Raw genomic sequence first — 13,662 nt, forward strand, 5'->3', positions numbered from 1 at the left:
CGCTGTTGCTCATTTTCAAGACAGAAATCTCACATACTGTTACAACTCAGTGGAAATTACAGCCGTTTATCTGGGTTTTGAAGATACTATTTGCGTTAAAGATTTTAATTTGTAAAAGGATTCCCGAATGAAATCTACAATTATCTTGCAGTCAAAGTGATAAACTGGGAATAATACACACAGTTTGCACCATGGAAACGAAAAATACGTCCTGAATTTATGCATTCAAACTAAATGTCATGCAAATTGATTCAAGCTGGGGGTCAAATTGCAGCATTGTGAGTGTTTAGCTTATTATAATAATTGTACAAAGATGGATGCAACATTTTCCCCCCCAGTGCGCTGTAAGCTGCTGTGACGGCCTAAAACTTGGTTTGAAAATGAATCATAGTTATTTAACCTTTGACAGAACCAAGTATCCCCATTTGCGTCTAGTGGAGGGTAATATCATGTAATACATACATTAGTTTACCAAACCGATATGTGATTTTAGGAAATATGATGATGGCTGATAAAAAGCGATCATGTAGTTGTTTTTTTTTTTTAAACACCCAGCAGCGACTGGAATCGCCTTTGGTAGCCTGTGTGTGTGTGTGTCTGTGTGTGTAAGGGCTGGGGGGCGCAGCCGTGAAGACACCACCCAGCTCTGTAGGAGAGGGGAGGCGGGACAGAAGTGTGGAAGGGAGGGTGAGGAACGGGGGGTGGGGGGGTTGATGCTCGTTTCAGCACCGCGGACAGCTCCCGGTGAAAGCAGCCAGCAGCAGCGGGTCGGTCCTCTCCGCTGCTCTGAGAAAAGAAGAAGAAGAAGAAGAAGAAGAAGAAGAAGGAGGAGGAGGAGGAGGAGGGAATTAAAAAAAAAAATCTTAAGTGAGATTTATAACACCTCGAAAAGACAGCGGAAGAGATTTAGCTTAATTCAATCCAGAGCAGGCGATATATTTGTAGTGACAGGCTACAGACAAAACCATTACAGGACTCCCGAGGTTTGCGTTTGTGTGCAATCTCTGCGAAGTTTCTCGCCAATGAAAGGTATTCCGCCTCCTCCTGCCGGTCTGCACAGCTCGGAATATCTATCTGCTGGTTATCAGGGGAAGTTGAAGAGAAAAACAAAAGTGTCAACACCACATCAGCACCTTCTTCTTCTATTTGGACCATATCCTTAAAGAAGTTGTTGGACTTTTTTCTTCGCTTACCCTAGCTCCCCTGCGTAAATTTTTGGGGTTTTTTTTTGCGCGTGTGTGCAGAAGGATTTTTATTTGTTGGTTAATACTCCCAGAAGCCCCAAAAAAGGGGTGGGGGGCAAACAAAGCAAGTTTCTTTTTTATATATATTCGGAGCAATAGGCTTTCCCTGAGCCTCCACTTCTTCTCCTTTGTAACGCTCTTTTTTTTTCCAGCAGCGATGGGAGTCCTACAGCCACTGATGCAAGCTTTTGATGCGTCCGGATACATTTCACCTCTCTCGCAGCACTGATTCGGATTCTTTCCTCCTCCGAGTCATTCATCTACAGTCTGTTACATTTAACATTCACAGGGGGACGCCCCGGACTGCCATCTTTCCACCATCATTTTTCGACAACTGCTAAAGACTGATAGGTGATGCCATGGCCATGGATCGATCGTAAGATGAAGTTGGTGGCCCTGCAACGCGGAATAAGGGACACAGCTTAGGCAACTTTTTAAAAAATTGATCAATATTTTTCAACTTGTAGAAATACGTGTGTAGCCTGATTTGTAGCTGTTCATGACGGAAAGGATGGCGCTGAGTGGAAACTGTAGGACTAACCCTAAAGAACAGGCATCAGTTCAGAACAGTTTCCCAGATGTTGTTGAGTTAAACGTAGGGGGGCAGGTTTATTACACGCGTCACTCAACTTTGGTGAGCACCCCGAATTCGTTACTCGGTAAGCTTTTCTCCTCCAAAAAAGACGCATCAAACGACTTGGCGAGAGATCCCAAGGGCCGTTATTTCATCGACAGAGACGGGTTTTTATTCCGGTATGTGTTGGACTACCTCCGAGACAAGCAAGTCGTCCTCCCGGACCATTTCCCGGAGAAAGGGAGGCTCAGGAAGGAGGCGGAGTACTTCCAGCTGCCCGACTTAGTCAAGCTCCTGACCCCTGAGGATATCAAGCACAGCCCGGACGACTACTTTCACAGCGACTACGAAGATGGGTCCCAGGGCAGCGACCATCGGCAGTGCCCGCCGCCGTCCCTCGTCCCCGCGGACAGAAAGAGCGGTTTTATCACGGTGGGGTACCGGGGCTCGTGCACCATGGGCCGAGAGAGTCAAACCGACGCCAAGTTCAGAAGGGTACCTCGGATACTTATATGTGGACGCGTGGCCCTGGCTAAAGAAGTTTTTGGAGAGACCCTGAACGAGAGCCGGGATCCGGACAGGACCCCGGACCGGTACACCTCCCGGTTTTACCTCAAGTTCAAGCACCTGGAGAGGGCTTTTGACATGCTGTCGGAGTGTGGTTTCCAAATGGTGGCCTGCAACTCGTCGGTCACAGCCTCGTTTGTCAACCAGCACACGGAAGACAAGATCTGGTCCAGCTACACAGAATATGTCTTCTACCGTAAGTGGCACCATGTTCTTTTTTATTTTTATTAATTTTTTTTTTTGGTTAACATTGACACGCACACACGCACGCGCACGCAGAACTTGGGAGTCGTCGCTAGAAGGCGCAGTTGATTTACTGGTGCTGGCCTAAGAGAAACATCTGGTAATGGGGATGGAAGGGCGTTTCTGGCTCAGGACAGTCTCTTTTGAATGTGTGGGTGAACACAATAGTGAACGCCTAAGTGTGGTGGCTGCTATGGACAGTGTGATCAGGGCTGTTTCCATCGTTTCCTACACCTACACTGTACTTGTTCCTTGTCCTTCGTCAGTGGTTTTTCTTTGGACACAGTCAAAAAGACTTAAAGAAAGCAGCATAGTTCATTTTCATGACAAACACTGAGATTCTAGAAATGCTTTGCATGAGTTTCAGTATGGGTGGTCTGCATCACCCTGGTTAAAATGCAAGCACAGGCACAGTCAAACTTAAACGCTCCATAAGTGTCTAAAGTTTTGTCTGAGCCCTGTGGAACAAAACCAATTAGAGAACACTCCTGGTAATTGGGGTTAAGCCAAGGTGGTGTTATCTCTCCCTGGAAGCGATGAAACCTTAACAGCAAACATAACTGAAAAACTAGTTCATGTTTTTTTTCTCAATTTGTTCAAACCTCTTTCAGCTTGTTGCAGCATTCAGTACGCTCTAGCAGACTAGTTTATATTTCATGAGATTTAACCAGATTTTAATAATCCCATCTGAGGCCACAGGAATGGTCAGAGCAATGATTCGTCAGTGCTTGCCATTTCTCATCAAGGCACAATTTTCCACACCAGCTCCTCTCTGCTTTCATCCATCCCATCCTTTCAACTTCTTGCATTTCCTCCTGGCTCTCCTATAGCTTTCCTTCCATTTCCTTTTCCATCTTTGCTCACTCACTGGCTGACAAGAATCTGGCAGTGAGAGGAGCGGTACTGACTGAGAGATTATCATGACTTTTATGTTGGCTCTTGTAAGATTTTATGATGCAACAAAATAATCCATACTCTCTGATCTGACAGTGTATAATTTATCACAAACTCTTAGATAGCAGCCACAATGAAACTGCCATGAAACGGTGTGTAAGAGATACTGTGAATGTGCTTAAGGTCTTAGTAACTGCATAAACTCCATGGATGTTATAAGATAGGCCTTCCCCTAGAATAACCCCTGAATCAGTAGCTGCGGCCATTTTTAAGATGCCACTGACTATTCAGAAACAAACCTTTCTGTTCTCCATACAGTAGAGAAAACACAGTTCCATTTTGGAGACCCACATTGAAAGTGTCTGACAGCATATTGTGGGACAATGAGTAAGTGCCATTATTCTGGATTTTGAATCACAAAGAGATTGAACTGTTTTTTTGTGATTTCAGTATGTATTTATAAAGCAAAGAACATCATGGCTTTGCAAATGTTTGAAACTACTGTTGGACCCTGTATTGATCAGAAATATGGTTCCCATAGTGATTGCATACTTTCTATGTTAAAATCCCAAAGGATCAAACCAAGTCTTGAGATGACAATTAACAATGTGCTAACTATTGCTACAAATATAACTGCAGAAGCTGTCAACAGTGCTGAGATCAATGTGTTAAGGCAGCTATGATGACATTCACTAATAACACAGAGTAAGAGTTTGTGGTTATTTCCATTCAAAGAGTTACAGCACTGACTTGTCTCTGTGGTAATACCTGAAATACTGAAATCTTGCAGTTTTTGTCAGGTGATTAGTTCTGAAGAGGTGTGACTTTCATTTATATTTGAATATTGTATGAAGACTTCATTTGGGTCCCAAACTGTTTTATCAAATGTCAAAGCACAATAGCCACACAAACCAGTTTGCCTATTGCAGCTTTCATCTGCAGCAGTGTTAGGTCTAAATTCCTGTTCTATACTCATTTGTTAGTAATCTGTGGTTGCAGAGCAGACATTTTTGGTACTTTTGGCAGTCATAATGAAGATGTGAACACTGCTTGATATTAATGGGAGACACTTTTCAGTTCAAGAAGAAGAGAGACATTTAACCAAGTTCTTCTGACTTTGCCCATTTGTTTCAGTTCCCAATCCGCCAGATGTCTGGCAAGTAAAAACAGTTATGGGCTGATATGCAAACAGCCTTAAAAGGCTAATCTTCGGCTTGTCATATGACTCAAAGAAAACTTAAGTTGTATTATGACATTCTAGCACTGTTTGTAATTCTTCACATCCCCAAAAATATATTTTATTTAACTTGTTCCAAGATTTCCTTGTAATGATTGGGATGGATGCCAGAGCTGGCTGGTTAGAAACCACTGAGCTGTGCTTTTGGGAAAACCACTGCCAGCCTCATAAATCACATAAGTCAAATGATCACGTGGTCACAGAGAAAACAGGAGTTAAAACAGACACACACACACACAAGAATGATTCTCTGAGCTGGCTCCAGGCTAAATGAGCTCTGCATTAATGGCCTGCATGAAGCAGCTACAACGACTGGATGGCTCTTGGCTCCCATAACCCCCAGAAGTAGTGCTAACAAGCCAAATCAAGTGGTGGTGGGGGCTGGTGACATACACAGTCTCACTCTCTCTCTCTCACACACACACCTTGCTTATGCAATATCTGGCAGTGTGTTTGTGGGCTGCCTCTGCAGACCTCTTCTTGCTTACTGACAAACAACAACTGCTTCCTGGCTTTGTTGACAAATGTTCAGCTTGTTAGAGGGTGTACACTCAAAGGCAAGGGCACAAATAGTAGCATATGTGTTGGGCCTCCACACACATGGTGACACAGAAGCCTATGTGCACACAGAAACACACACACAGAAAGCAAAAAAACCAAAAGGAAAAACAAGAAAACTCACACTCTCTCTGAGCCAAGAGTTTACACACAAATACAGGTAACCAGGCATAATCACTGAGGCAAGTGTGTACACAAGGACACAAAGACACACATGCACCCAGGCAAGCATACACGCACACACGTAGAGCGTCATGCAGGGAGGCTACAGTCATCAAGTGGATTAAATGCAGTCTCTTGTTTTTCTGCCATCACATTTTTGGAGCACTCATTCCCCCCACCCTACCCCCCACCCCCCTCCAACTTCCTTCTCTTTTTTCTCCCTCTCCTCTTTTCATGTCTTCTCATTTCGCTCTAGTCAATCATAGCTTCTCTCTCTTGTTTCAGCTCCCCGCCTTCCTCCTCTCCCCAGCTTCATTTTGCTCTGTGTGCCGCAGGGGCAAGGAGCGGCGCGGCAGCACCAGTTGCCTTTACATGCCTCAGTGCACCGTCACACCTCCTGTCTCGCTTCTTATTCATATCTCTGTCTGTCTGCCTGTCCGTCTCCATGATTGTTTATTTACCTTCATCTTCAGATGTCTCATTCTACATTTTAGATATTTTATCTGCCACTTTCTGTTTGTTCCTCTCCTTATTATTCATTGCCAGGTGTGTTTGTCTTTCTTATTTGTTGGCCATATTGGAGGTCCTAAGGTCTTGGGCAACTTTGGCAACTCATTGTTCTTCTCACACTGTGATTGCATGTATTATACTGTATGTCCATGTACTTTTGATCCAGGGCTGTTTTCATGTTTTAGCCACATTTTGAACAATAGTTGGCTTTTAACATTGTACTGACATTTCTGGGAAGGGGGAAGGGATTTCTGTTTTAACATTACAATGCCTCTGTGCACAAAGCCAGACCTGATCCCAACTTCAGTGGCCAACCTCATAAATAAATCCATGCTGTCAGGTTCAAAAATGTTGTGGAAAGACTTCCAGAAGAGTGGAGGCTGTTATGGCATAATATAAATATCCACTATTTTGTTGTTGAGATGTGAAACAATCACATTTGGGTGGGATGTTCACCTGCCCATATACATTTGGCATTCTGACATGTGATTTACTGAAAAGCAATATGCATTACATTAGTGTTAGTGGTTGTGAGTCATCTGCTGTTAGCGCTAACACTGGTTGCTTTACTAAAGTAGCCTGCTGGACAATTAGCAGTTAGAGTCCACTGTGTCACCACAAGCTAAATATAGGAACAAACTGACCTGATTAGAGGATTCTCTTTACCATGTAGCATTAATAAATCTGTCTTCCCACCACAAAAACGTTTTTAGGTATCTTGTTATTATGTATCTAGCACATGTGCATTTCTCCATGGAGTTTCCATACTGGAGCCAAATGCATTTGGGGATTAAGTACCTTGCTTAAGGGCACTACAACAGTCATTTTAAAGGTAAATGAGAGTCTCAATCATTCACTTTCTGTTTTCAGTTTGACTGACACAACTTCTTTGCCAACTTCCACTTACAAGCTTCACGTTTTCCTTGCTAGAAGCCTGAGCCTCTTTTACATCTTTCAATCCTTCTACACTCCTCTGATTGTACCTATCAATCTCTGTTCTGTGTTTGGCTATTCAAATTCTACATGTCCTCTGAAACCCCAGAAGGCAAATGTATTTACCAATTTGTTGCATGGCTGGAATGACTGATAATTAATCATCTCCACTGACAGTTGGTTCAGTGGTATTCACCGCAGGACCTGATACAGCCTACTGCAACAGAACCATCAAACACAACATCCTCTGTGAAGCCAAAAAAAAAAATCTCTAAAATCTGTAGAGAGGATAGGAAAATCACATTTTTTGTTCAGGATGTGCTTCCCCCAGGCTTTATTTTTTACCTCAGCTGAACATGCCAGAGTGAAGTGTGTGTCATTACAAATGGCCACTTTGATATGACCATGTGAGCTGGTGTGTGACACTGTGCCATTAGCTTGTTATACACAGATGAGTAACTCCTTGTGTGGCAAATGTGTTTTGGCAGGTGGGAAGAAAGGGGTTATGGCAATGGTTATGGTGTTTGTGTGTGTGTGTGTGTGTTAATACATGACCCATGTTGCACTCCCTGAGGCATTTGCACACCCGTTGAGCCGCTAGCTAAACACACCTGCAGTCCACCAACCCCTCACTCTCTCTCACACACACAAACACACACTTGCAGACACAAATACCCATCACCATAAGAAACTACATCACACTCATCCTATGAGCCTCTCCCAGCCCAGTCGGTGATGACATTAGCAGCAGCGGTCCCATGCTGCAGGCCTGTAGGAAGTGATTAGCTGAGGAGCAGACAGGCCATGACAGCTCTGAGGAGAGTCTTGATAGGGACAGCTGCTACCCTGGCCTGAGCTCCACAGGGGAGTCCACCACCACACACTTCAAATCTGCATTATTCAGACTGAGACAAAAGGGAAGGAGAGGGGAGGCAGGTGGAGAACACTCTTTGATGTATGGACAAAGAGAAAAACACTGCCATTTTTTTTTTACTAATGCCTCTGTTACTATGACTACTGCTGATGCTACTCTTTTGACTACCACTGCTACTACTACTGTATTACAAGTTCTACCAGGACTGTTACTAGATGCAACTACAATCAGTAGTACATTATTAATTAGGTTACTCTCTAGCATATTTAATACCACTGAAAGTACTGCTACCACTACTGTATCATTAACATCGCTACTGCTACTAGAACCATTCGTATCACTACTGCTTATCTTTATTTATGTTGCAGTGCAAATGCAATAAAACCAAGGTTAAGTAAAAAGGTTGAGTATAAAGCCAAGGCCATAGCCATAAAAGAGACATCATTAAGAATTAGTTTCAAGCTATTTACATACATACTGTTTAAAAATGAAAATCTGTAAACATATCAGAGATTTAACCTCCATTAAGTGTGTTGACCCTGTGAGCAACCTGGATGATGGTTTGTTATCAGAGGTTGCTGCAACACATCACCATGTTGCTGTCTTTCATAGTGATATGTAGCTGTGGAGGGTTAGAACAGGCGCACAGACAGATAAAATCGGTGCTTTTTTTCCAGTATGAATCTGACCTCCTGCATTTTGTACCAGCTGGAGGCGAGGAAGAGACTTCTGACTAAGGCAAGACTACAGAGAGAGAGTTGTGGAAACATGAAAGCATGGATGACCCTTTCTCTTCCTCACCAAAATGATAAAAAGGAACTGCTTCACACTGGGGATATTTTTGCCAAACAAAATGGAAGACTAGGACAAACCGTAACAGTATCTTGTTTCTGAAAAGAAGGATGGCTAATTTAAAGCAGCAACAGACAGAGGGAAAATGAGAGAGTAAAATTAGATATGGCCTGCAGATGACAGCAATTGAAGGAGTGATGGACTGAAAGAGAAACCCCAAAATTAGGTGAGGGTAAACAGAAAAATGAACTCAGTTTTCACATTTGAAATGGAGTTCATTCACCTTTTCAAGATGATAGAAAATAAGTTACAGTACATGTTAAAGTAAGTGAGCTGGATGAAAAGAGAGTCTTTCGGGAAAATCAATGTAAAGTAACCCTATCCTGATGCAGTGAATTTGTTTGCATTTATATTGTGGGTTTTTGATTGATTTTGCGTAAGACTTCACAGTGGGAGGTGCAGGTGCAATGTAAGGGGAGGACACTATAGAAGAAAGAATGAATGAAGGGCAAGTAGGTTATATGGAAAGAAGATAGACTTTCTTGTTTGTCTAGCCTCCCCTTGACCTTCTCCCCTGGAAGCTTAGTGTAGCTACGTAGCGTATATTCCCATAATCCCCAGCCTCTGGAGGATACGGGGAACTACGGAGCTCTAGGAGAGGGAGAGGGAGAGAGAGAGAGACACAGAGGGAGAGAGAGAGAGAGGAAGAGAGAAAGAAAAGACAGTGAACACTGGAGCATCAACAACAAGCTCCCCTAAGCCCTCTGCGTCTCCCTCATCTCCTCGCCGTCTATCAGCCCATTTTCTCCTCCTCTGCGACTCTTGACACTCCATTCTCTCTGTGGTGGTAGGCACAGTTGATATAACGCTGATGCTCTTTCCCTGTTGTGTTGGAATAAGTGCTCTGCGGTGCAACGAGGTGTGGAGCGTTGCCATAATGACAGAAACTGCAGCTGGAGAGCCTCTTCAGTCGCTCAACCCACCGGCTGGCTGCTGCAATGCATCAATGCTTTAATAGCCCTGCTATGTGTGAGTCCAGATTGGCTGGAAATACAATGTAAAGGATGCACAGAACTCCTATCACATTGGTAATTGCATCGGCTAATCATACCAACGGCTGTTTCCACTGTGGGAGTGCGTGTCACAGTTCAGATTAATGCCTGCCGCCATTTGTTAAAGTTTGGATCTGATACAAAAAAGAAAATCCACCTATTTTCCCAATTCAGAGGATAATAGATCAGCTCATATATGTGCCTAACATCTGATTGGATACATGTTTGAAGAATTATTACTAGTATTATATAATTATAATTATATAATTATTACACACCACCAGTGTGCACATGTACAGGCCTCTCTATAATTTGTTGGGGTTTTACCTAATATTCAGTCATATATATACATATAAGAAGGGCTTTATAATTTTTTATTTGCAAACTAAGCCCAAATTGAAACTTTACCTGGACCACCATTATTCAATTGTCATTTTGGCACGTATACCTTTGACTAAAAGAGGTACATTTAGTCTATCAACTATAAAAGACAGCCACATACAGAGAGATATTGTAAAGTGTCAAGGAAAACTCTCTTTTTGCATAGTGCTGCAGTGTTTTGAAAAGGTTATGTTGGGCTTCTAAGGCAAGTAAGTTCACTTACAAATTTGCCTCAGTGGCTTTCTAACTCATAGTTAGAAATTATTGCCTCTTTTAAACAAGCGTTGTGTCTGATTCTTGTTACACCAACCCACTGCTAAATTCTGATTAGTCTCTAGACAGCAGAGGAAGAACAGAGTGTTGTAAAAATCAACATGGCAAAAACTTTCATGACGGGCAACCGAAGACACAAAACAGAAATCTACACAAGTGTTTTGGGAGTGAATTTGTATGTGGGTGCTTTGGGCAATTCTTTGCTTCACTGAATGTGTTTGTTTTCTTCTTCCCTCCTCAGTTAGCTCAGCTCCTCATTTACCTCTACCTGCCTCTACCTCATTCATCTTCTTCAGTCTGAAGATAGTGTGACTGATGAAACAGACTATTAGTACTTCAACTTTATGATGAAACTTCACAGTTTGATTGTATTTTGGATTATTCTTTATTCCCCTGTGCCTCATTAGAATCACACATTGTCACTCACGCAGCAGTGGTCCACAGCTTGATTGAGCATATGGTCATACCGCTGTAATTTCATTCCACAGTGCTTTATAGCTTCCTGGGGCAGAATGTCAGTGGCATTTCATTTGTAAGTGGGAATAAAGACTTTATGTCCATTAAGAAAGCTAGAGGCACTAATGTACCAACTCCAGAGGAAATTAACTCGAGAGAAAATTACTGAAACCACCTATGGTAACTTCTGATAAAAGCCTAATGAGTCTTAATGCTTCATAAAAATATAATATCTCAGTTCCTTTTTCTTATTTGTGGTAAAGGAGAGAGGGTTGTTGCCTCAATTTCAATTTATGTTCATTACTGACACAGGTAAAGATACAAATAAAGGTCATACAAAGACACAAATCTCAGAAAGGATTAGATTTGTAACTTATATTTGAAACAATTTCACCTGTATTTAGCAGACACAGATTAAAGAGAATGGAAAAATGGGTGGAAGAGTTGTGAAGGTGAAAAATAATTGATCTGTCGCAGTGACACTGGATAAATCTGATGATTTAAAATTGTAAAAAATATTATAAAAGAACAGAATATAGGCCTTTATAACACATTTTTGATTGTGAAAAAGACCTTAATAGTATATTTTTTCTTTTGCATGATATCAGACAGTACCTGAAGTTGAGCTACTGCAGAAGCTGATTCCAAACTCCAATATACTGCATCTCATTAGTAATCCCTTGGTGTCATTTCAGAGTACTCAGCTGCTTGCCAGAGCATACTGTCATCACCATTTCAGTCCTAAGTGGCTGTGAAGCTGTCCATTAAAACACACACATACATTGTATTGTATAAGCATGCTCTCTCTCTCTCTCTCACACACACACACACACACACTTTCACACTTTGGAGGTTAATTTATACAAACAGTTCACCGATGAAAAATGACTCTCATTAGAAAGAGGATTTTAGATCAGATACTTAAACACACTTACTGTGTCTATAGTAACACATAATATCCCCGACTGTGGTGTAGAATCCCCTCTGACTGTTAATGCAAAGCAAAAAGAGGAGTGGGAGTGGGACATTTGATTCATACGATTTTATTTTGAGGGATGAAATGAATTTAGTTCAGTTCTTCTGGATGCATGACAAAGTGATACACACAAAGAACACAATACGTTAGGAACACCATGCTATTACTGAGGTGAACCTGAGGCTCCTCTGAAAATCAGAACTGGGCATATGTATCAGAGAACAATAAGAGTTTACACACGAACCCACGAGTTTGTGGCTAGACAGTGCAGACACTATTATGCTTCATAATATGGTAAGAGATGTTTAACGTTGGCCATACATTGTAGAAACAGCCATCTGGTGGTTTTAGAAAATCTAGCTTGGGTTAACAACATTTTTTGCACGACAATGGAAAATTATAAAAGAAAGCATCACAATGGAAGCAGCAGACTCAGACTACTCTATGCATTTTTCTTGCTTGTCAAAACCTGATACTACATTGCAGTGCGAACAATGAAACTGAAGATGTAGTTGTGCTACGCTAATAAGCGGCTGACGAGCCTCAAGCAGAGTTGAAGAGAGAGCTGCAGAAGTCTGTTAAGCTCACTTATTTCTAACTCCACATTACCATTTTTTTCAAACCTAGCCCGTAACCCCAATCTATGAAAATCTTTAAAATCTGATTAATAACCTAAAGTGACATCACTTAAGGCAATTTATGCAGAGCTCCCTCTGAGGACAAAAAAACAAAAAAGGTTTTGAACAACTTTTAAGACAACCACAAGGCTGATATAAGCTGTAGCCTTCTCATCTCATGTGTTTATATTCGATGCAAGGGGTTAACAGCAGTCCTGAACTACTGCATGTTGTGGAGTTGAACACTGTTTTATTCATCCGTGGTGGCTCAGCTACCTTACTTCACCTCCACCTCGCTAACATTACTGTAAGAGGGCTGCATTTTAAAAGTCAACAAAAAGCCTCACTTTGGCACTGAATCCAAAATATCTTTGTGGAACAGTTTGACATGATTTTCTGATTGACATTAGCAAAAAAAAACATTAATATCTAAGTTTACTAATGGGTAACTAGGCATGCAGTGAGAGGAACAGTGTATTTTATCCCACCCCTTACATTCCAATAGTAGTTTGAGTTTCTTGAGAATGTAGAGATGTGAAGAACTTAAAGGAGATGCTTTGCAGTGATATGCAAGATATTCTAGCACTCACTGGGAGTAGGCAGAACAATATGAAGCAAAGGGATTTTGGGGTTATTGTTTATGAATACAATTTTTTTGATAGATCCATGCAAAAGAAAGCATAGCACACAAAACAAAAATATGAGAGACCACTTATTGGCTGTTTCGTTACCGTAAGAGTTGGGACTCTTAAATAATAAATAAGGAACCACCAATATCAGACTGCTTGATCAAACATCCAGTGGATGTGAAGAGTTTGTGGCTAATGACTGTGTATTTTCTGTCTGATTGTGAAGATAATTTATAGAAAACGAGAGCGTCTGCTATCATGCCATCAAGCCTGTATTCCTGTTTACTATTCACGGTGTAATGAATTATTGAGTGCTGTTCACAGAGGACTTCACAGTCCGTGCCAGCCACAGAGGGGTCCTGGCTGTTTGTTTGCAAAAGTAATGGGTTGCTACCTGGGGTACTATGTACACATGTTACGTGTATAATGGTCTCATAACCACAGCCTGTATTAGCTGTGTGTGGATAATGATTTGATGGCTGTGAGCCTGTGTGATTATAGTCTACGGACAGGAGGTATGTTGGTAAATTGGTTTTGCAGGACAGAAGCACATCAGGGCATAAACACTCAATGGCACATATGCACAAGTGCACACATGCACACTCACACGCATTATGCAGATAAGATCAGAAAGCACAGTCTAGCCTAGAGACACATTGTTTACTCTAGATTAACCTGGCCAAAGCTTTA

At 41.8% G+C, this 13,662-nt stretch overlaps 1 protein-coding gene across 1 annotated transcript in view; it reads left to right on the plus strand.

Moving 5' to 3' along the window:
• Positions 1-720: 720 nt before the first annotated feature.
• Positions 721-13,662, plus strand: part of kctd16b (potassium channel tetramerization domain containing 16b) — a 72,034-nt gene continuing 59,092 nt past the window's right edge. Inside the window, exon 1 of the mRNA XM_018691645.2 lies at positions 721-2,581. Coding sequence (XP_018547161.1) covers positions 1,744-2,581 — 838 coding nt within the window. The 5' untranslated portion in view covers positions 721-1,743. The remainder of the gene's footprint in view (positions 2,582-13,662) is intronic.

This window comes from Lates calcarifer, linkage group LG20, assembly GCF_001640805.2.
Source record: "Lates calcarifer isolate ASB-BC8 linkage group LG20, TLL_Latcal_v3, whole genome shotgun sequence".
Taxonomy (NCBI): Eukaryota; Metazoa; Chordata; class Actinopteri; family Centropomidae; genus Lates; species Lates calcarifer.